This window comes from Tauraco erythrolophus, chromosome 21 (genome assembly GCF_009769465.1).
Source record: "Tauraco erythrolophus isolate bTauEry1 chromosome 21, bTauEry1.pri, whole genome shotgun sequence".
Taxonomy (NCBI): domain Eukaryota; kingdom Metazoa; phylum Chordata; class Aves; order Musophagiformes; family Musophagidae; genus Tauraco; species Tauraco erythrolophus.
In genome coordinates, this window is record NC_141485.1 from 10,566,984 (window position 1) to 10,589,121 (window position 22,138).

At 46.2% G+C, this 22,138-nt stretch overlaps 1 protein-coding gene across 1 annotated transcript in view; it reads left to right on the top strand.

Moving 5' to 3' along the window:
• Nucleotides 1–22,138, top strand: part of GALNT17 (polypeptide N-acetylgalactosaminyltransferase 17) — a 215,058-nt gene that overhangs the window by 74,217 nt on the left and 118,703 nt on the right. Inside the window, exons 3-5 of the mRNA XM_086624575.1 lie at nt 3,504–3,670; nt 12,501–12,675; nt 14,758–14,955. Coding sequence (XP_086480701.1) covers nt 3,504–3,670; nt 12,501–12,675; nt 14,758–14,955 — 540 coding nt within the window. The remainder of the gene's footprint in view (nt 1–3,503; nt 3,671–12,500; nt 12,676–14,757; nt 14,956–22,138) is intronic.

Here is a 22,138-nt window from a genome sequence, read left to right on the forward strand (position 1 = left end):
AGGATGGAAAACCGACAGTGGACAAATTTAAATTTAAAATGAGGTGCTGGTCTTTATCCCTATGGGGTTTAATCACTGACGGCAAAAGGAATGTATTTGTGGTGGTCTCTCCATCATATTTCATTTAAATTTGAAAGTTTTCAAATATGTGCAGTGTTCTTTTGGAAATCCAACTTACTGGACCGAGACTTGCTTGTGGGCAGACCAGATATGGTGTGAGCTGAGCGGTAGAAATGAAACCTGAGATTCTCCTCCTAGAAGACATGAGGAGCTATGTAGGTTTTCCAGCCTACGTAAGAAATGGATTTGCTTTGGTGTCAATTCAGGTTCTAGAAAACCTTGGCAAAAATCTCAGCACAGGTTTATTCCTAGAGCTTCTTGTCTCCCGTGCGCTGCTCAGCCTTGAGCTCCCCTGAGAGCCTTCTCGAATGTCACGTTTATCTCATTCATTGCTAATTCCTCAAGAGACCAGCCCACGGTCTGAGCTGAGGACTACGGCTGTGCTAGAATCCAGTTCTGGCCCCGTGTGTCCCTTTTTAGATAATTAGGGAGACTTGAGTCATGAATTCAGCAGTATTTTTGCCTGGGATCTGAATTTTGAGCATAGTGGCTGGCAAGCAGCCCAACGCTTTCTTGCCTGAGGGCGATAACTGTGGGCAGAGGGGAGAGATGTGTCTCAGCTGAGGTTTGGTTGCCTTTGTTTGGGACCCATCCCTGAGTTCCCAGTCGTTGCTCCTGCTGGCACCCGGGGCTGGCACTGGCTTTCTGTGCCATTCCTCTGGGTTGTGCTTGAAACGCTGAAGGCAGCAGAAATTTCACACCATACGTCTTCCTACCTCCTGCAGAAAATGCAGCCCCTCAGGGTTGAAGAGGTGATGTGCTTTGGGGTACGGGGGGTGGAGATGGAGGATGGAGCTCCATCGGCTGGAGCGCTGGGCAGCCCGGCAGCCTCACCTGCCCGCAGCTGACAGGAGCCAGCAAACCCTCCCCAAATTGCTGTCTCAAATTTTTGTAGGAGTAAAATGGTCAAACTTCTGTGCCTCCGCCTGTAAATGGTCTGAATGATACGGCTGAACCCGAGTCCAGATGAGTCCCTTTTCTATCTAAAATGTTTAGAAGAAAAAAGCCAAACCACCCAACAACCAAAACCCCACCACTTTCCATCTCATGTGCTCGTTATTCCTGCTGTTTCTTACAAGTTCTCCACTGGCCTTTATAATTATGTTTGAGCTCAAGATTTCAAATTTTATTTTTTTTTTTCCTTTTCCCCTCCTTGGCCCCAGGAGAGCCCAGAAGCACCAGGTGTTTTCCTGCATGAATATTTGTTGACGCATCAGCTCGTCAGCGATGAGCGGCTGCGGTGGAGCCCGCAGGGCTGAGGTCCGGTGGCGCGTGGGTGCGGGCAGAGCGTGTTGCTCAGCCCGGCTGCTTTGTGTGCCAGCAGCTGAAGAGAACCCGTGTGAGGAAGACTTGAGGTTAATTTAGTTTTAAATCGCTGCCTTCCTTGCTTCCTGTGGTTGCAACCAAAGCCACCAGCGAGCACGGTGTTTCTGCAAAGCCTTTGCCCCCCCTCCTGCCTGCCTTTGGAGAATTGCAGCTTTGTGCATATGAACAATGCAGGTATTAGTTGTGCCCACTCCTTCCCCGGACTTATCTCTTCTCCCTGTATCTTTGTTCTCCTGTCCTCAGCAATCGGGGAAGGAGAACGGTGATAAGAGTGGTGCGGGGCGAATGCGAATGAGCAGGAGATGAACCTCAAAGGGCTCGGTTTGGATTTTCCTCCAAACCTCTTTGATCACAAACTGAGCTTTTTATCCCCCCGAAGCGTGCCCTAGGGGAATGCTGCCCAGAGGTCTGCAATGATTAAAAGGAAATACTCTCGATCCTGTGACCACCTTCTCTTCAGCTTAGCAGGTATCGACGTATATCAAAAGCAGGTTTTTAATCTCGAAGTCAGTTAAGTTTGACTTTCGTGGCAGGATTTCAGGGTCAATTGTCACTTTACCCCATCACGACTGTTCGTTCATTTTAAAGAGAGATCTTCCCTTTGGAAGATCCTTTTCAGCATTCGGTATGTGCCCTTTTGTAGAGAGCGTGGCTTGCTTTAGGGTAGGCAATAGTTAAATCGAGAAACACACCTTGTTTTTAGCCAGTGTAGTTGTTTAACTAAAGGAAATTCATAAAGAACTGTGTTGCTGCGAAAATCTTTGTCTCCCAAGTCTTGTTTTGGAGTCTGAAGAATGCCTGCTGTTGCCTAAGAAACACCCAGCACAATTAAAAACAAAGTCATTGTTGGGGAGTCAATGAGCTTGAAGCGGCACTGGGATGTCGTTTGTGTGTTTGGCCTTTCTTTGCTTATCTGGGCAGGATTTACTGGGTAAGTGCTCATTGTAATTCTGCGAACACCGCTAATGTTGCATGTCTAATCTGTCATGAATGCGGAGAGGGAGCGGGGAGGCTCCTTTTCTTCTTTCCTTGCACGTATTTATTGTAGGGAGAGCTGGAGAGTTTGATTAAATTGTTTGAAGTAGTTAAATATCCCCTGTTTGCTTTCTGCAAGTACTTTTTTAAGATTAGGTTTCTGGTTAGGATAAAGCGTGGCATTAAAACAACATCTGTATCTCATTGGGAACGATGTGTGCTCCTTGGAGAGCTCTGGGTTACCTGGAAGATCTCTTCCACTTAGAGCTACCCTGGTTCTGCTCCACGAGTGTCCTTGGGCTCAAGGTCTGGTGTATTGATGTAGCATGAACCTGTTGCTTGCCAGGGATGGAGCTGGCTGGTAGGTGACCCGGGAGTTCCTTGCACTTCTATCCCGCTCTGATGCGCAAAGATGTGTCTAAGCAGATACCAGCCACAAAACCAGCTCGAGGTAAGCAGTTACTTCTGAAACCCAGAGAGGTGATCGCAAGTTTCTGTTTTTAACCTATCCTGGCTGTGAAGTACCAGGACAGTATCATGGCAATGCTCTGCTGGGGTACTTCAGAGACAGGAATGTGTTCAGAAGTATCTGCAAAGAGAGCTGAGGCATTTGTTAAGACTGTTTAACTGAGGGTCGTTTTGTATTTGTTTCACTCCAAAGCGAATGGGAGGAAAATTCACAAGTGCTGTTTAAGAACCAAGCTGGTTTCTGAGCACTTAGTCATCTTAAACCAGAATAGGAGCATGGAGTTTCACTTCAAATGCTAAAGCCATTTTCTCTCTTCTGGAGGCTGCTTTTTGTTACATGCCCAGCACACAGACGTCCCCAGACACGCAAACACGACCTCAGTGAAGCAAGCTCTGGATTTGCACCCTGCCCTGGGTGCTCTCGGAGCCCGGGGGATACTCTCTGTTGCTGCTGTCTCTCCCCGGGCAGCGCTGCTGCAGTCATGCCCGGGCAGCCGTAACACCGGGCTGTGCGGAGCTGTGGGACCTCCGCTGGGCATTAAACATGTGCCCAACTCGAAGCGCTGCTCTGTGTGCTCTGCTAACCCCATCTCTCTCTGCCCTTTGTGCTACAGGTGCAAAGAGCTGAAATACGGCAAGGACCTACCACAGATCTCCATCATCTTCATCTTCGTGAATGAAGCGCTGTCGGTTATCCTGCGATCGGTGCACAGTGCTGTTAATCACACGCCAGCTCACCTGCTGAAGGAGATTATCCTTGTGGATGACAACAGTGATGAAGGTTAGCAGCACTGGGGTCTAGGATCTCCAAAACGTCAGGAGGGTTTTTAATTTCCTAAAATCTCATGGAGAAGTTGTGCTTCTTTGGGAGCGGTGACACTGCTGGGGGACACACGGTGTGAGGTGGTGGGGGTGCTGGCTGGCACACCAGTTCTGTAGCTGAAAAGGAACAGGATCAAACCAAAGTTAAGATCTGAGATAGTTATTGATTGAAAGTGTAGCTCAAAGCTAGAAGACTAAAGGAAACCGGGGAGAAGTCTTACCTTTCTCTTCAAGGTAGCATCCAGAAGTTCTGGTTTCAGGTGTATCCTTGTTTCTAATAACAACAACACTTTGGTTGTTGCAGAGATGCACCTCTCACAGTGTTGAGGGATGAGAGCCTGGAGCCCAGTGAGCTGTTTCTGCTTTGGCCCCTTGCAGTGGTGTTAAACAAGACGTTTTCTCTGTGTGTGCCTCAGTTTCCCTATCTAGAGTGTAAAGTCCCAGGCTTTATAAATGGCTAGGACCCTGTAAAGGCCCTTCTTCCTCTCATAATATGTTTTTGATATGAGAAGGATAAGTAAGGAGGAAGAAGAGGAAACAAACACACCCAACCTGCTCAAGTCAGGCCACGTCAAATAGGGAGGAGGATGTTAAGTTTCCCATGTTACACACACGTGTGATTTAGTTCAACCTGCTCCCTGTCCCTGTTGCGGTACCTTTCCTTCTGGCTTTGGGTAACACAAAGCTGCAGGAGGTGGTTTCATGTGGAAGTATTTTCAGATTCTCTTTCTTCCAAGATTTGTTTTTCCCAATATACAGCTGGATAATGTCATTAGGGTAGTTAAAATCTTCATGAAGAACAGCAAATGGTTAAGTTACTTTGATTACTGCCGCCTTTATTTCTACTGCATGCTTTTCATATTATTTTTAAAAATAACAGAGATGTGCTGTGGATGCTGTGATTAGAAGGGAAGATCAGGGAAGGGTGCAGAACGCGGAGAGCTCATTTCTGGAGGGAGCCTGGGAAACTGCCTGCCTGTCTGTGGTGAGATGAGCTGGTGTACAGCAGCTACTCACGCCTGTAAAAATAGGCACTCCAATACCACAGTAATGAGCACCATAGAAAGCTGATGAGTTATAATTACCAGTAAAAGAAACACGAGGGCAGCTTCTCTGCTGATGGAAATCACAGCAGCTCTAGTGCAAAAGCCAGGATGATGTGCACCAGTGAAGCCATGGGATTTCAGAGCTGGAACTATTTGGCTAGTGAAGGGAAAGTGCATGTCATCTATCACTGTAGTATTTAGCATTGCCCAGTGCTTAGAGGGTTTGAAACACTAAAATGAGATGTTGCTCTCCAAATTCGACCATATCAGTGGGGTGAAGAGAAGAACACTCTTCAAAAGAGAACCCATTGGTAACAATTATTGAGCTTCTCTACCCATGCACAAAGAAATATGTTTCTAAACAGCCTCCACCCATCGTTCAGTATGCAGCACTGAGCCTAAAACTGAGTCAAGGACTCTGGAGACATTATTGAAAGGCACAGGACAACGAAACAAATCTTTTCAAAAAGCATCGCCTTCCCCAGTAAGCTGAGACTGCAGCTTGCAACGAGGATGTGGAATGAAATGCCTTTTTCTGCTGCTGAGCTTGCCAGCCACCGTCTTCAGCGGTTTGCTGCGAGGGCTGGTCCAGTGCTGGTAGGGTCTGGTGGTGAGGCTGGACAGTGGCAGGGTGTTGATGGGGGCACTGAGATGGGTGGCCAAAGCTTGTAGTGTGCTCAAGCACTTCCAGCTCTGGGATTTCCTCTTTGTGCCATGCAGGCTGCCTGGATTGTGTTGGGGTGCCTTGTGGCACCCACTTGTCCAGGGAGGTAGATGCAGGTAGATGACCTTAAATTGAGAGACAAATTCATGTATCGTATGGAGGAGGTGGGAAAATCCTGGTCTCCTTGCACACCTAGACAACGTGCACTCTGCGTCCCACCAAGAGTATGCATTGATTGCATCAGGAATGTGTCCATCAAGGGTCCCCAGCGATGGGCCAGGGTTGTGCTGAGGGTTGTACAACCCCTCAACACCGAGGTGCCTCTGTCCTCAAAAACCTTGGATAGAAGTGTACAAGGAGATTGGGTGTAGAGAACAAGGTGATGCTATTAGCTGGAAGGGTTAGTTAGTAATGTCAGTGCGATGTTAAGTCTTTGCAGGCTTCATGACAAATGAGATTTTTAAGGAGGGATTTGAAGGAAGATAATGAAGTAACTTGGCAGATGTTTATGGAGAGCTCCTCCCAAGCGTGTAATAATCTGGTTTTCTCATGTAAAAGAAATGATACAAATCAGAATGTATCTCTGGGACCCATGCGTTCGCTCTCTGCATCGTCAAGGAGCTTCGATGACAGCAAAGAATTATGAGTGGCAATAATATTGTCATATAGGTCCCGCTAATGGTAGGAAATAATTGTGAGCACCAATACCAACATCATATAGGTGATGCTTTGGATATTACAAACAAAGTCGTTGTAATATATGGATTTGGCTTCTACAGGAAAATAGTTTCTCGTGAGCTCTGAAATTTAGAGATGAACCCTGGAGAATCAAGCACGAGTGCTGAGCAGAGGATGGGCTTGTGTGGGTGCGACTTCAGTGGCTGCGAGTGAGCAAGAGGAGGAATTACCGCAGCCTGTTGTGAGCAGCTGGGTGTGCTTGAGGGCGTACGGCTTGTCCCTGGAGCCCAGGCAAAGCCTTTGGGCTCACTTTTACACACCTGAAGGAAGGTTGACCTTCCTTCTTTCCAAACCAGTAGTTATGTTGTACCCTGGTGGGTTACAAGAAGCAACTTCTGGGAAATTTTCTAAAAGCTCATGGAAGTCCGTGGCTCTGGGCCCCATGCTTAGGGCTTTCTACGTAGGTTTTGTCAGAGAGCACTTTACACAGACGTGAAGAGGAAGAACAAGGCATGTTCCCAACCCAAATATTAAAAGGCACCTGGCATTTTCAAGTCGACTTCAAGTTTTAAAATTAGTCTCAGGGATGGAGGTAAGACCTGCGTACCCAGGGCACCCCTGCCTGGTGTTTGTCCTTCAGGTGGACTCGTTACGCAGACATGATCGAAACCTTTAGGTGTTTTGTAGTTTTCGGACTGGAACAAACAGCTTCTGAAGACTCATTAGATGCTTCTTGCTCTTATCTTTGTTGTAATGCAGTATGTACAGCATCACTGCACGACATAAAAGTATGCAATGCAAGATTAAAAGTTAATAAACACGGTAATTCTGATTCTTTATATCTGAGCTGTAAATAGATTAAAGATACCAATGTATTGTAATGGGGGGAAAAAAAATAAAATCCCTCCTTTAACGAAAAAGCTTGGGGAGTTGTAGTTTGAACCCCTTTTTCCCTTGAGCTGCACGTTATACTTCGTAAAGGCTTTTTTGGAGGCTGCTCTTGTTTGTGATTGTTGCAGGGGTGTAATTACAAAGCCAGAGTGCAGGTTGTGTTTCTGAGTGATAACATGTTTCCTGGGTTGTTGGAGGGATACAGCAATGTGCCCCTGAGGTGGTACGTTATCTCGCAGCTGCACGCTTTGTCTGAGTCTGTTGCTTAATCATCACCTGTTTTTTTTTTTTTTGCTGTTGTGTCTTTTAGTGTTTTTAATCTGGGATAATATGTCTTTGAAAAGCAAACCTCTTGGTATGAAGGAAAACCTTTGGATAAAAGACTGCTTAAAGGAGCTGGCTACACTCAGGGAGACATGCTAGGGGTTGTAATTTACCTCGATGTAACGTATTAGCTGTGACTTGATGTGTTGCTCTCTTGTTTTGCAGCTCGTTTCAACAGCAACAGCAGCGGCTCGTGCGCGCTCTCCCGGGAGCTGGCTCGCTTGTGTTCCGAGTGTGTTTGTGTTTAGAGGAAGGTTTTAACAGAATTGCAAGAAGCTGAGTCATATCTCAGCTTTCCTAGGCCCTGGTCTAACCCAAGTGCCTAATTACTCCAGCTGCTCAAACTAAGGATGGGTTGCTTATGTGCAGCTGACCTGGTGCTGGCCCACTGGTGTTCAGGTCCAAGACTTTCAGGCCTGTGGAGGAGAGTAGCAAACCTTGCTGTATCTCTATTTGGCTTTTGGTGAATCAAATGAACCAGAGACTTGCAGCTGAAGGCACCCAGTGGGACCAGCTTTGCCTGTAACGCTGCATGGGAATTGATTCATGCACCTGCTCCCCTTTTCACAGTTTCCTCTTCAATATTTGCAAGCAAACATGGAAAGCTTCAGAGGCTCACCTGGCTCTGGGTCTTGCTGCAAAAGTTCTCATATTCATTTATTACCTGTTGAAGGAGATTCTTTTGTGAGTTTGTGCTGCAGAAATCCAATCCGCAATGGCTTTGGTGTTTCAGGGAGGCGAGAGCGTGGGACGGGAAGGCTGGTGTCCCTGTGGTGCTGGAGCATTCCCAACCTCCACTCCTGTGTCCTCCAGCTTTCAGTGTTTCTGATAACAGCCTTGGGCTCTGTAGACTTTTCCCACCCAGCTCAGCCTGGCAAACACAACTGTGTTTTCTTTAGGGGCGTAGAGGAGGTGCGACCCACTCCCTAGGACCACCTGGTCATTGTTGTATAAGAGATTTTCTGCTGTTGGTAGTTCCTTGAGCTCCTCTGGTGCCCGTTGGTCTTTGCTCCTTTCTTTGTGTGGCATCAGGCAGTTCCCACCTTTAGTTCTGAGGACTTTACCAGGATTTGGGGAGATTTGGGCAGGATCTGTGGTGTGGAGCGCTGAGCAGTGGATGTTCCTGTGGTTGCTTCTGGGCTAATGTCTGTGACATGGTTACTTTTAGTGGCATCAGGTGATTCAATTTCTCTGGCAGACCTATTTCCCAGAAAACTCATGTAGGTGACAAAATACTTTGCAATAGATAACATAAGTCATTGCAGCTGGCAGATGGGTTTTTTAATAGAGCAACAGGTCTATTGGATTCTAGTTCCTTGGACTTGCCCTTCAGCGAAGATCAATACAGACAGATGGAGAACAAAAGGCAGGATGGAAATTGAACCTGCTGGCATTTTCAGTAGGCTTTCTCTCTGCCAGTCTTCCCTAGAAGTAGCTCCTGCAATGGCAAAGACCTAACGTTCACAGATACTTCCATGTACAAATGCTGATTGCATCCTTAATAAATGTGACTTAGGAACGATGTGGGTGTGCTCTGAAGGATGGTCTGGTAGGCTTCCTTGAAGGATGCGTGAGTGTCGGAGGGGAAGACTGCCATGGGGTACAGCAGGGAAAGGAGTCTCTACATTCCATTGCAGTGCTTGGTCTGGATTGAATTACTGATTGTGTAGCCCATGTAGATCCACCCACCCAGGTACCTCACAAGTGCGTGGCCTAAATAAGTGGTCCTGTGATGAGGAAGGATGAAGGTGAGCTGGGGAGCCACTGCTCTGCTCCTGTCTTCGTTCCTGACTTTCTTTGTCATTAGTTTGCATCCAGAGTTTCAGTTTATGAACACAAGGCTGATTATTATCCTAAAATTGTCATCGACTCAGTATCTAGTGGATATTCAGCAATGAGCTAAAGGGGCGAGAGCACCGCTGTGACCCTGTGCGAGGCAGAGGGGAGGAGAATGGCAGCGAGTCATCTGAACCACGAGATGCTTTCCCCCTGCTGTAGTTTGCATGAAGTCCTGAAAACAGCAGATCCAAAGGTTGCCAGTTTGTGTGAAACCCTTGCCTAAGGGGGTCAGCTATCTGCTATTGTCCATTAGTGCAAGTCAGTTAATTCCTGGCATGCTACTTCAGACCTCCCAACCTTCCTGTTAGAGCTCTGAGATGTGCTGCAAAGATACACCACTTGGGGATGAAACATTTCTTAAGTCAATATGACAGACAAAAAGCTTTGCTGCAACTGACCTTAATGCAACAGCTCTCTGCATCCTCAGCCTGGAGCCGCGTGTTCTGACAACGCACATCAGTCACCATGAGTTGTTTCCTGTTATGCTAATGGTGCTCCATGAAGGGACTGCTGAGTGAAGGAAGGCACAGGGTAAAATTAAGAATGACTTCAAATGACTTGGATCAAGATTAGATTCGCAAGTGAGTTATGGTTTCCATCCTGCTGGAGTTCACGTGAAGGCAGCTGAGCACGTCTGGTCCCCCAGGATCAGCCTCCGTGGCACTGGGGAAGCTCTGGCAGTGCGGCTGTGCCGCCACTGGGGTTTCCACTGATGCTTTTTGCCACAGCCGTGTCAGTCCTGCTTGTTGGTGAGGGGAAACCCAGGCCGAGGCTTGCTTCATGCTCCCACGGGAGTTTTACAGAGCATTCCTGAAGACTGGCATTTCATTTTTGTTACCTAATACTGGATTTTCCACACCTGCGCTTCTGGATGCTCTGAGAAATGACTTACAAAGCCCCCCCATCCCTGCACCTGCTGGCTGGACGCCCAGTTGAGTGCCAAGTATGTATCTCATAACACCAAACTAGTGCTCAGCAGCTGCTGTGCACCGTGCCCTCCTCCTGCAGAGCTGCCAACCAGCTCAGAAGGGATGGCGTGTGCTGTAGACTGAGCCAGACTGGGAGGGAAGGCAGGAAGCAAAGCCTGGAAATCTGTGCAAAGTTGTACAGGAAGCCCTTAGCGGAGAGAGGGTCTGGAACCACAGTTCCCATGTCTGATTGACGCTTTTGTCACTCTTGAGTATTTCTCCACTTGGGTAGCAGCCCCTTAGGGATCCTTGTAGTGTGCATTGTGGGTAGGAGAGGGGCACTCTGGCCTCTGCTAATGAATGGAGTGGTGGGTTGGAATGATGCTTATCATAAGCATCTTCTCCACCAGCTCTCCATGGTCACCTTTTGCCATTTCGCAGGTGCACGGGTGTGCTGTGCTGGCCTTTGTGCTCTCAACAGATCGGTTCTACACCTGTTGGCGTCCAGCATCCTTTTGGAAAGGAGGAGGACATGGCTGTGGCTCCCCAGGGAGCTTCTGATGAGCTGCACGTTACACAGCGTGGTGGGTGTAGGAATCTATCAGTCTTCACCCTTCACTGTGTTTGAAACATGGCGTTACAATTCTTCACTGTTTCACTAGTTATGCTCTCCTTTGAGCTGCTCAAACAATTCCCATGAAGATTCTTCCTGTTTTCCTTCAACTGAGATTGCAACTCCAATTTGAAAGTTGTTTTAGTTGTTCAGTCTAACCTGTAGTGCTGTGGTCTGCAGCATTAATGATTTATCTTCTGACAAAAACATGTGAGATGCCGATGCTATGCTTGTGGGGTTTCATCTGTCAAAAAAAATCTGTCTCTCTGTCTGCTTTAAAACCATTCAGAAGAGTTGTTGTCTCGTAAAATACTGGTTTTTCTCTGGGTGGCTCAGCGTGAAATGGAAGTTGCTGAGTTACGTATGTATGTGATTCAGATGCTTTGGATTGAGGAAGGGGCTCATTTGCTTTATTCTTTTTATTCCCACTTCAGCATAAAAGAGAGATGAGACTTTTGGGAAATTGATATGTGAGAGGAACCATCCCAGAAAGGGAGTCTGAAGAAAGCACATTTTATGTGTTTGGAAGGAGACGTGGAAGGGAAAGGAACAGATAATCCCTTTTCCTTTGATGATTTCTCAGGCTAAGCCCAGCAGATGGGACTTGCCGTTTATTCTTTTGCTCTCCATTGCCGTGTTTCCTTCATGTAGGAACCCATGTGTGCTCATGTGTCTCAAGTATTTTACCCTGTGGATTATATTAATGGTGAACTTCCCTCACCACCCTCAAGAGAAAGGGAGTCTGTGTGAGGGAAGGTAGACGATAATTTGGGATCATGGACCATATCTTAGTTTTCTGCTGTCCTGGAGCCTCATAGAGATAGAAGACGTTCTCAGGAACTGCTTTCATGGTGTTAAGAGTCCATGTTGGTGCACACTGGTATTGCTTAGCTTTTACAGAACACTTCTCATCCATCGATCTTCGTGCATTTAACTGATGTGTCAGGAAGTAGAAGGACCAAGGTTTGTGGCAGAGCATTAGCACTTTTCCAGATTGTTGAAAAAACATACTAATACTTACCCCTTATTGTAACCTTTCATATGCTTCAGCATTCAAAATCCTGTGTATTTTGATACTCAATACTTGCAACTATCAAAAAGTTTAATGCTGGTAATGACTGCAGGCTGACAGATCTGTTATGTTCTCAGCTGTAGCACATATACATGCTTAAATGACTTAGTCTGCAGTTTCCAATGGACAGAAGATACACACTATGAGCATCTTCTGGATGAAGCCAAAAATCTCTTTCATCCTATCATAAAAGCAGGGGGAATTTCAACTTTTCTAGTAGCAAAGCTTGGAAAACGTGCAGCGAATGCCAAGACTGTAGTAGTGAGGCTGAATAAAAAGGATGGTGAGGGTCGTACACAGTTTGGTGTAGATTAGATTAAGTTACTTCAGATAGGTTTTGCAGCATTTCTAGCAGTCCATTCAGCCAAAATGTCCATCAGAAATGCAGAGCACTAGTGTTTGGTATCCACGGGTGACTTCTTTCTATTCTTGGCTTTCACTGGGGTGGTACCCAGGTATTGCAAGACAACCTAGCTGGCCTTCTGCTGCTCTTTGCCTCTAAAGATGGGCTCTTTAGTTGTCCAGCAATGTTTTTGTCAACCTTAAATTTCTTTTGTAAGGGCTGTGGTCAGTTCACCATCAGGTGGTCTTTTGCATGTCAGCATTGATGGACCTTAGGGATTATATCCCTCCCAGTGGTGTTCAGAAATGTGTGGCTCCAGTAAGTTATGCTTGTATCCATTACTAAAGTGGGTTTATTTTAAGTAAAAACTGTTGCACCTTTTCAACGGGTTCTCTGGTGCTTCTTCTCTAGAGGAACTGAAGGCACCGCTGGAAGAATACGTCAACAAACGATACCCGGGGCTCGTGAAGGTGGTGCGCAACCAGAAGAGGGAAGGCCTTATCCGAGCTCGGATTGAAGGCTGGAAAGCTGCCACTGGCCAGATTACTGGGTTTTTTGATGCTCATGTGGAGTTCACTGCTGGCTGGTAGGTGCTCGGCCTCGAGGTCTCGGTTACAGTGTGTGTGTGACACATTAAACAAGGGACAGTCCATCATTTTGTAAGGGTGTGTTTGCAAACGAGTCCACTGGTTTATTAATCCTGTACTGAAGGGCCACACTGATGAGATGTGATGGGAGGACACAAGGAAAATCTTTCCTTGCCCTTGTTTTCTGTAATCCTTTTCTGTTCCCTCCTTGTATGTGTGCACACCCCCTGCTATGCGGGAAGAGGTGAGGTCCAGTTTCAGAGGCTCTGTGTGAGCCAGACCAATACACGGCAGCACGAATGCGTCGCCTCCGTTGCTGTTTGTGTGCCAGTAAAAGCACGGGCGAGCGGAAGGGTGGGCAGAGGCCGGTGCGTTGTGATCTGGGGTCGCTCGCTGTCTCTGTGAGGAGCCTTGGGACAGCCTCCAGGCTCCTCTGGCTGGGTTCTGCTGTGTCTCTCTGGAGACATGATGCCACTTGGGAATGGGAGCAGAGAGGACTTCACATTATTCCCAATGATTTACTGAATCATAGAATCATAGAATGGCATAGGCTGGAAGGGACCTCAGAGATCATCTAATCCAACCTCCCTGTCATGGGCAGGGACGCCTCTCAACTAGACCAGGCTACTCAAGGCTCTGTCCAACCTGGCCTTGAACACCTCCAGGGAGGGGCATCCACAACTTCTCTGGGCAATTCATTCCAAAGTCTTACCACCCTCGTACTGAAGAATTTCTTCCTAAGATCTAATCTAAATCTGTTCTCCTTCAACTTAAACCCATTTCCTCTTGTCCTACCAGTGGACACTCTTGTAAAAAGTCCCTCCCCAGCCTTCCTGTAAGTTGCCTTCAGGTATTGGAAGGCAGCTATTAGGTCCTCCCCGAAGTCTTCTCTTTTCAAGGCTGAACAATCCCAGCTCCCACTGGGAGCAGAGGTAGCAGAGGTGCTCCAGCCCCTGGATCATCTTTGTGGCCCTCCTCTGAACACGCTCCAACAAATCTATGTCTCTCTTACGGTGGGGACACCAGAACTGGACGCAGTATTCAAGGTGGGGTCTCACAAGAGCAGAGTAGAGGGGGAGAATCACCTCTCTTGACCTGCTGACCACGCTTCTCTTGATACATCCTAGGATGCAGCTGGCCTTCTGGGCCACATGAACGCACTGCCAGCTCATGTTGAGCTTCTCATCTATAAACACCCCAAATCCTTCTCTTCAGGGCTACTCTCAACCCACTCTGTGCCGAGTTTGTATTTGTGCCTAGGATTGGCCCGACCCAGGTGATGGACCTTGCATTTTGACTTGTTGAAGCTCATGCAGTTTGCACAGGCCCAATTCTCAGGCCTATCAAGGTCCCTCTGTATGGCATCTCTTCCCTCAAGTGAGTCCACGGCATCACACAATTTGGTGTCATCAGCAAACTTACTGAGGGTGCACTCAATGCCGTCATCCATGTCGCTGACAAAGATGTTGAACAGCACTGGACCCAGAACAGACCCCTGAGGGACACTGCTTGACACTTGTCTCCATGTAGACATCACACCATTGACCACACCTCTTTGAGCACGACCATCCAGCCAGTTCTTTATCCACCAAGTGGTCCATCTGTCAAATCCATGTCTCTCCATTTTAGAGACAAGGATGTCATGTGGGACAGTGTCAAACGCCTTGCGCAAGTCCAGGAAAACGACGTCCGTTGCTTTACCCACGTCAACCAGCGCTGTAGCTTTGTCGTAGAAGGCCACTAAATTAGTCAGGCACGACTTGCCCCTAGTGAAGCCATGCTGGCTGTCACCAACCACTTGGTTATTTTTTATGTGCCTTAGTACAGCTCCCAGGAGAATCTGTTCCATGATTTTACCTGGCACAGAGGTAAGGCTGACTGGTCTGTAGTTTCCGGGGTTGTCCTTGGTCCCTTTTTTAAAGATGGGGGTTACGTTTGCCCTTTTCCAATCTGAAATGACAAGAACGCCCGTTTTCTTACCCTTGTTGAAGTGCACAAGCTGTACAAAAGCTACGGTGTCCATCTGCAAATGATGGGAGAAATTAATGGTCTCTTCCTGTGCTTTTTTTTTTACCACGCAGGGCTGAGCCGGTACTTTCACGAATTCAGGAAAATCGGAGAAGGGTCATTCTTCCCTCCATAGACAACATCAAGCAGGATAACTTCGAGGTGCAGCGTTACGAGAACTCTGCCCACGGGTACAGCTGGGAGCTGTGGTGTATGTACATCAGCCCCCCCAAGGACTGGTGGGATGCCGGAGACCCCTCGCTGCCCATCAGGTACGTGGCAGAGCCCGGGGCCGCTCGCTCTCCATCAGCGAGGTGCAATGAGGCGAAACGCAGAAAGATAATGTGAGGAAGCCAACTTCATGGGGTTGGATGTAGCATCATAGCACGAGCCAGCTCGAGTGACACAAGCCAGGAAGGGTTTTGCTAGGGTGAAGGGATTTGGAAGGAGATATTATTTGGTAGCATTGTGCAAAAACACTGGGAAAGTTTAGGAACTGCGTAGATTTGTACAGTCTTATGTTTAACTGCATATGACAAAGTCACTTTACCTTAATTACAGCATTAAGTTTTTGCAAATCGTAAGGAATGAGGTGATTATTCCTGTGTAATGAACTGAGCATGAATTCATGAAACACAGCGCTGGTTTTTCTTGAATAAAAAGTGCGTTTCCTCTCAGGGCAAACGGTAAAAATGTATCTTAGGTTGTTCCAACACTTCAGCTTACAGGATCAGCAGCTCTGAAATGTTGCCCCCAGATCCACCAGACATCGGGTGTGGGACAAGCCCGTTTGGACCAAACAGAAGCAGGAGGGGAGAGAATAGCTCAGAGTGGGTGGGAGGCTGGGGCTGCTCTGTATGCAGAGGTCAATGATTTTCCCTTGACAGTCCCTAAATATCAGAAGTGATGCTGTGATCGGGAGTGGTTTTCTGGCCAGGTGAATAGGATTGTAGTGCTCCTAACATAGTTAATAAGGAGGAGGCTTGTCCTCAGGCATATAACAGATGCATATGTGCAAATCCATGCCCAATCTGAATCCTGAACCAAAATATCTGTGCTTTGGTCAATGATACAATCCCTGGAAGCTGAAATCAGGTCTGTTCCCATTTACACAGAAACCTTTTTTATTCCCTTGGGCTCCCTCGTCCCAGGCAGCATATTCAGCCATCAGTGGAGGAATTGACAGTTTATTCTGGACAAGAATAAACTCACCGCCTTTGCAAGTGAGGTGTGAGCAACGTGGTGCTGGCAGTCCCTGCAGCAGCGTGACTTCTGGAGGGTGATAGAAGCGGATCGTCTCTGTTGGGATAAGCCTCTCAGCCAGTGGATGTAAAAGTTGAGAAAGTGTTGCAGGGAAGAACAGCCTCTTATTAGACTAAACTGCTGTAGTCGGGAGAAACAGTCAGGTGTTGGGCATATGGGATGTCCCCTGTGACTGTGACATGGCCCTGGGAGCTTGTGGTTGAAAAACCGGCAGGGCCAGGGCATCGAGGGAACTGGACCCACCCAAGTGTGACATTTAAGTACATGACATGACCTTCTCTTACACTGTCCTACAAGAACGCAGTTTAATTTTCAGTTTGTGTGCTTAGGGGGTTGGTTAAAGAGGGCAAGTGGTGGCAGAGAGAGATGGGGAGGGACAGGCTCCTTTGGGAAGTTGGTGTTTGACGGCAGGGGAGACGAGAAGGGAAAGAGAGAAGGAAGAAGAGTGAGTGACTGAGGAGGATGAGGAGAGCTATGGGCAGCCGAAGGGTTGGATGGCTGTGAAGAGGTGGAGTGGGGAGGTCAGTACCTATTGCAAGGAGGATGTCATTTTTCTAGGATGTAGCTTTGCCACAGGCTCCCTGGATATGAATCAGTTTATAAAGGCAGCTGCCAAGGCCAGGAGTGTAAATGGTGTCACACTGATGTTGGACGCTTACACACGTCTCCAGATCTACCAACACGTTTTTTTTTCCCTTGGTTCAATGCCAGCAGCACTGCTAAGCTTCGAGCCAGTGCTGCTTCTGTGTTTTAAATATTTCTCATCTACTGGTATAGAAATGAAGGGTTTGCCATGGGAGTTGTGTTCTGTTGGGCAGAATGTCATAGTCGGTTGTTCTGGTCCTCATTTTGTCTTAAAAAAAAAATGTTGCTAAAACGTGGACAGGATTATTGAGCATCGTATTTCTACATTTAAGTAGATTGCAAACAGCGACTGCTTAGGACGAGGTGGCAGGTGCGAGAGGTTTATTGATCTGCTCTGGGATTCCTGCAACTTTCTGCACCATTTTCAGAGACACCCCAGGAGCAGGTGATGCCCTGTGAGCCCCAGGGATACCCCTTGTAATCCCCAGGGTCTGCCTGCTCAGCCCTTGGGCACCGCTGAGTTGAACCCATGAATTAGTGGTCAGAGAAGGCTTACGAAGACACTCGGCTGGCAGCAACAAGGATGCACGTTGTGATCATCTGCTTTGACTTTTGTTAAAGACATGTGTGACATGGATGATGCTGCTCGAGGCCACGGTGTGTGGGAATCGGGACCTGGGGGGTTAGAGGGAGCCAGGGTGGAAGGGCACTGCCACCCAAGTGTGCTCTGGGAAAGGGCTTCTGTAACAAACCCTGTAGCCTCCCAGCGATGTTAAATAATTAAACAACTTACTAAAATAACATTGTTAACATGCACTGGGGGAAGGATTATGAGAAAGATAAATGGGTAGTGTCCGCAACAAAAAGCTGATGAAAAATACTGTCTCATTGCATTATGTTGTGTAACCACATACAGACCAGAAATAAATGACTACAGTTATTTTTTTGTCATATAAGGCTATGAAAACTATGCGCTTTATGGCATTATTTGCATGAAAGGAATACCAGTGCACTGCTCCATGTAATTATGCATGGGATTAAAGGAAATTCTGATGTTACAGTATACAGAGGTACATTAGGTTTTTTAGAGACTTTTTAGGACAAAAGAGTGGGAGTGAAGTAAGGCAGTTTATTCCTTTTTTTTCTGTTTTACTCTCTCGCTGTGGAGGGGGTTATGGCAGCCCCAAGAGAAGTTCCGCTGCCCGCGGCGGGTGCTCCGGTGTGCTTGTGAGCGGCCGCGTGTGAGCCCCTACCAAATACTCAGCAGCAGAGACTGCAGACAGACAGCTGGGTGAATACGTTTGGAGGCAATTTTCGCTCATGGATAATTCACAAGATATAATTATCCAGGCAAAGAGAGCTGATGGCATGAAACCCATCTAAAATATGGCCTGGTCTCAAACTGGCTCCAGGCTCCTGCTTTATCCAATAATTTCCCTATGAGGAGTTTCTCTTAATGCCTAGGAGGGATGCCAATGTAATACCTGTATTCTGTAATATATCTTCTTTTGTATTTTTTTGCCATTAACATTTAAAATCCTGATATACAAAGATATCCTCAATCTTAGCGCTCAGTTGTGCATGCATTTCTCTGCTAGACTTTCTTTGCCAGGCTTACAGCCTTCCTCTGGCTACTTCTGCCCAGAAGATAAATGTGTGATTACAGCGTAATGGGTCATATCTAAATTAGTACAGAAGAGGCAGACAGTAAATGACATTTGAAACAGTCATCATATACATCCTCATCTTCATCAGCGTGAGCTCTTGCAGAGATGTTTTGATTTCCAGTTGAAATGGTGCTAATGTGTGTGTATAAATTTAATACATGCTTGAATACATATCTGGACATACTTTGCTCTAGGAGATGTAGCCAGAATTTCTCCAGTTCTTTGTTATTAATGATATACATTGATCAGGATTTACTGAGAGTCCAGAAAACCTGTGTGTCAACAAAAAAATGGGAAAAAACTGATGCTTTATGTGTCCTGTGGGAAGTCTGAAAAAGACCATCGGAAATGCTGTGAAATCGCAGATTGATGACCTGGTCTGGACATGGGGTATCCCAGGGTGAGATCTGCATTCTCATCATCTCCAGAAATGATTCATTTCCCACCTGGCAGCGTGAGGTTTTTGAGGGGGGCTTCTTGGGGTCCAGAGCCTGTCTCCTGCAGCAGCTCTGGTGGGCTGTGAACCTTGGTGCCAGCAGTTTCTTCTGCCTGACTTATTTAGTTCATGCTGCATCAGGTTTTGTCAGAAAGCAGCTTTGAAGAAATTGCTGATATCTGGGAGATTTACGGGTAGATGTGCTGATTGCGTTTCAGTTGCAAGACTCATGATTTATAATTACATATGTGAGATATTGATGGCTCCAGGGGTCTGATTCAGGAAAACAATTAGATGTGCTCTTGCATCTGTGTCTCTTCAAGAAGCCAAGCAAGCAGACAGTGCATGTTAAGCAGCCTTGAGGACGAGGGACACTTACCTGAGCGTGGAAATTGGGGTCGTCGCACTTTTCTGCTGGCAGTAGTTCCCATAACCCACCAGAGAGAAAAGAAACTTGAATCATTGCTGCTTGGTTGGTGAGCCCATCGACAGCGCTGTGACCCCACCAGTCCCAAACAATAGATTATTTAGAATGTAATGCATTTCCTGACTTTCTCTTTGTATTTTCCACACTTGGTTGGGTGGATTGGTTGAGTCCAAGAGGCAAAAGCACTGCTGAATAGCTCCATGAGTTAGCAACGCCCTGTCGTGTGTTGGGGCTGAAGGAGAAGCCCTCAAAGAAGCCTTTTTCCAAGCCCACGGTGCACAGGGTGCCAGCTGGGAACCAGCAACAGCTTCAGTTGCACTTTGGCTGGGGCTTTGCTGCAGCTGTTTTATGTGGTACTTAATCTTTACTGGTGTTGGAAGACAAAAGCTCATTTAATTAGTATTAAGATCGCTGTGAGGAGGAAATCGGTTTTGAGAGTTATGGATTGTAAAAGAATAGAAAGGCTGGTAGGGTTGGGATTTTTTTAAAGATGAAAATGATTTGCATTAACCCACCCAATTACCTGTTATCTCAGCCTCACAAATGCTAATGGATTTGCTCTTGCAGGGTACTTGTGAAAGAGTGAACTCTCATCCCAGGTGTGTAACTGATGCAGAGGCTGAGAAGTTGAGAAACAGAGAGGTTTTAGGTTATTGAGTATGACATGTGAGTGGAGAGAAAAGGTCTAATTCTGCTACTTAACATTTTTTCTGGTGTTTTATATAAACTGTTCTCTCAGTCATAGACTGCAAATGGTGTTGAGGTCTCCCGCTTTAGTTGCTGTGCATTTTGCTTGCAGTAATACCGTAGAGATGTTATTATTCTAATATATTTTTATATTTTTATTTTTATATTACTATTTATGTATTTTTTTATTTCAGAAACTACTAGCAATTATTTTTCCTTAGTGCTTCCAGCAGCCATCATCCCACAGTGGCTTTCAAAAGCACAAAACCCTACTGTTTTCTTTATTTTAATTAAAGAAATGGTGCGTTCTTTCCTCTTTTAGTCTGACCACTGAGATTTCTGGCATGCAACTGTTATAGCCTGAAACTTTTGTCCGCACAGGATATGCCCAAAACTTGAAATGGCCATAGGAGTAAAATAGTTCTCAGGAATAACCTCTACAGCCACACAGAGTGATGCAAGTGGATCTTCATGTCTGGGACAACTTGTTCCTGTAGCACCTGTGCACTTTTGCAGGGATTAGCATGTTATGGCAGCCCATCAAACCCTCAGTAGATAGCTTTAGACAGGCTTGCTTAAACTGTTACAAATATTTTCACCAGTGTTCAAGTACTCAGAGTGGCGGTTTGTCAGAAGGTGTCCAGCAACTCAGAGGTGTTGCAGGCTCTTAAACATAGGTGACATGAGGAAAGGGCAGAATTTCAAGGATTATTTCCTGGGTTTCTCTTGGTTTGTTTTGAGAAATCCCAAACTCCTTAGAAAACTGTTTGTACAAAACACTGAATATTTTTAAAATTAGTGCTTTCTGACTTTAGTAATCTACAAACTGCAGGAAAATTCCTGTTTCTGTATGAAGACGGTGGTAAGACGTTCTCATTTCTGGCATAGCTGCTTTGGAAGTCAAGGGGAAAGCTGGTTTCCATAGGGGCCAGACATGTGGTGATCACAATAACTTGCTTTTGGAAACCTCACCTGGTATGTCTGAAGGTGCTTGTGTGCAGGTTTTGTTTAGAGGGATCGGATGTGTGTGAGTGTCACAACAGCTGCAGAACACTTATGGAGCTCTTCAATGGCTTCATATAAAATTTAAATCAAACAAAAAGGTAAAGTAATGGTACTGGTGATCCATCTCAGTCTCTAAAGCCCCCTTTTTTAAACAGCTCAAAGAAAGCAAAGCTCTGTCTTGACCTCCCAAATGCTTTCTGTTCCTTGAAGTCTGATTCTCCTCCAAACCCCAGACTCACTGCAGTTGCATGTCCACAGAATCAGTATCCTACTCTCAGGTTTGTAGCAAAAATCCCCATGGCCTCAAAGTACATTGGGCCAGACCTTAAACCAACATGGGAACAATATAGATGTTATTCCACAGGCAAAGTTTTGTTAGTGCTTCTGGAAAGAGAGCTTCTACAAGCATCTGCTCATGTAAACATCTGAATAAATCAAACCCCAGCCATCCTTAGCGTGGTCGCTGGAGACTCGTGTTTCCAAGTATGTGACTCTTAAACTTAAGGTCTGGTTGCTCCTGGCTGACATGGGTCAGAACAGAGGTCTCTGAAAACTTGAAAACAAGCTAATAGAAGAAGAAATGGAGGGATTTTTTTCATCAGTGATTAATTTGGGGCAGTCTTGTTTGGGCTCAGATTCTGGGAGAGGGAATATTTAGGTCAGAATCATGACCTCAGTAAGCTTTGTCATCCATCTGTGGGTTAAGCTGCACCCATCGAGTGCATTACCAGCTTCGAAGGTAGTTTGACAAGAACCTTTTCAGTTTTCTCAGTTTGAGTTTTCCTTTTAGCCATGAGGTTTTTGGTGGTGATTTGAGACCAGCCATAGAGGAAAAAAAAATCCAACATTTAATTGACTTCCTTGATTTTTATTTTAAAGGTATTGGGGAGAAGTGAATCCCAACTCAGTGTACAAAGTGACTTTCACTCACTGGTGTGCTAATTTTAAGCTCTTAAACTTCATGGAGATTCCCTGTGGTGTGAGAAACCTGCCATGAGCTTTGGACGTTTCCAGGTTCAGATTGCTGGTGTCGTGCCTTTTTATGATGAATTCTTCATCAGGTCATTTTTAATATTACATAATTTAATCCAATACATAAAAGAAGGGTGTCTAATAATTTGTAATAGTGTCAGGTTTTACAAGGTGAACAGGTTTATGTCACTGCCTGAAAGACTATAAAGCCTCTGCTGAGGGTGCATCTGAGATTGAAGCATATGTCACTGGTTAGCAGCAGCCCATGTGATGACCAGCCGTCTCCGAGTATGTCAGTGCTGTGCCTTAGTTCAGATCAAGATCATTTTATTTGCGTAAGGCTGTCCTTGGGATTGTGAATGTTGGCTTCATCCAGAAGCTGGGGTTGATCCAAACCTCTCTGAAACATAGAA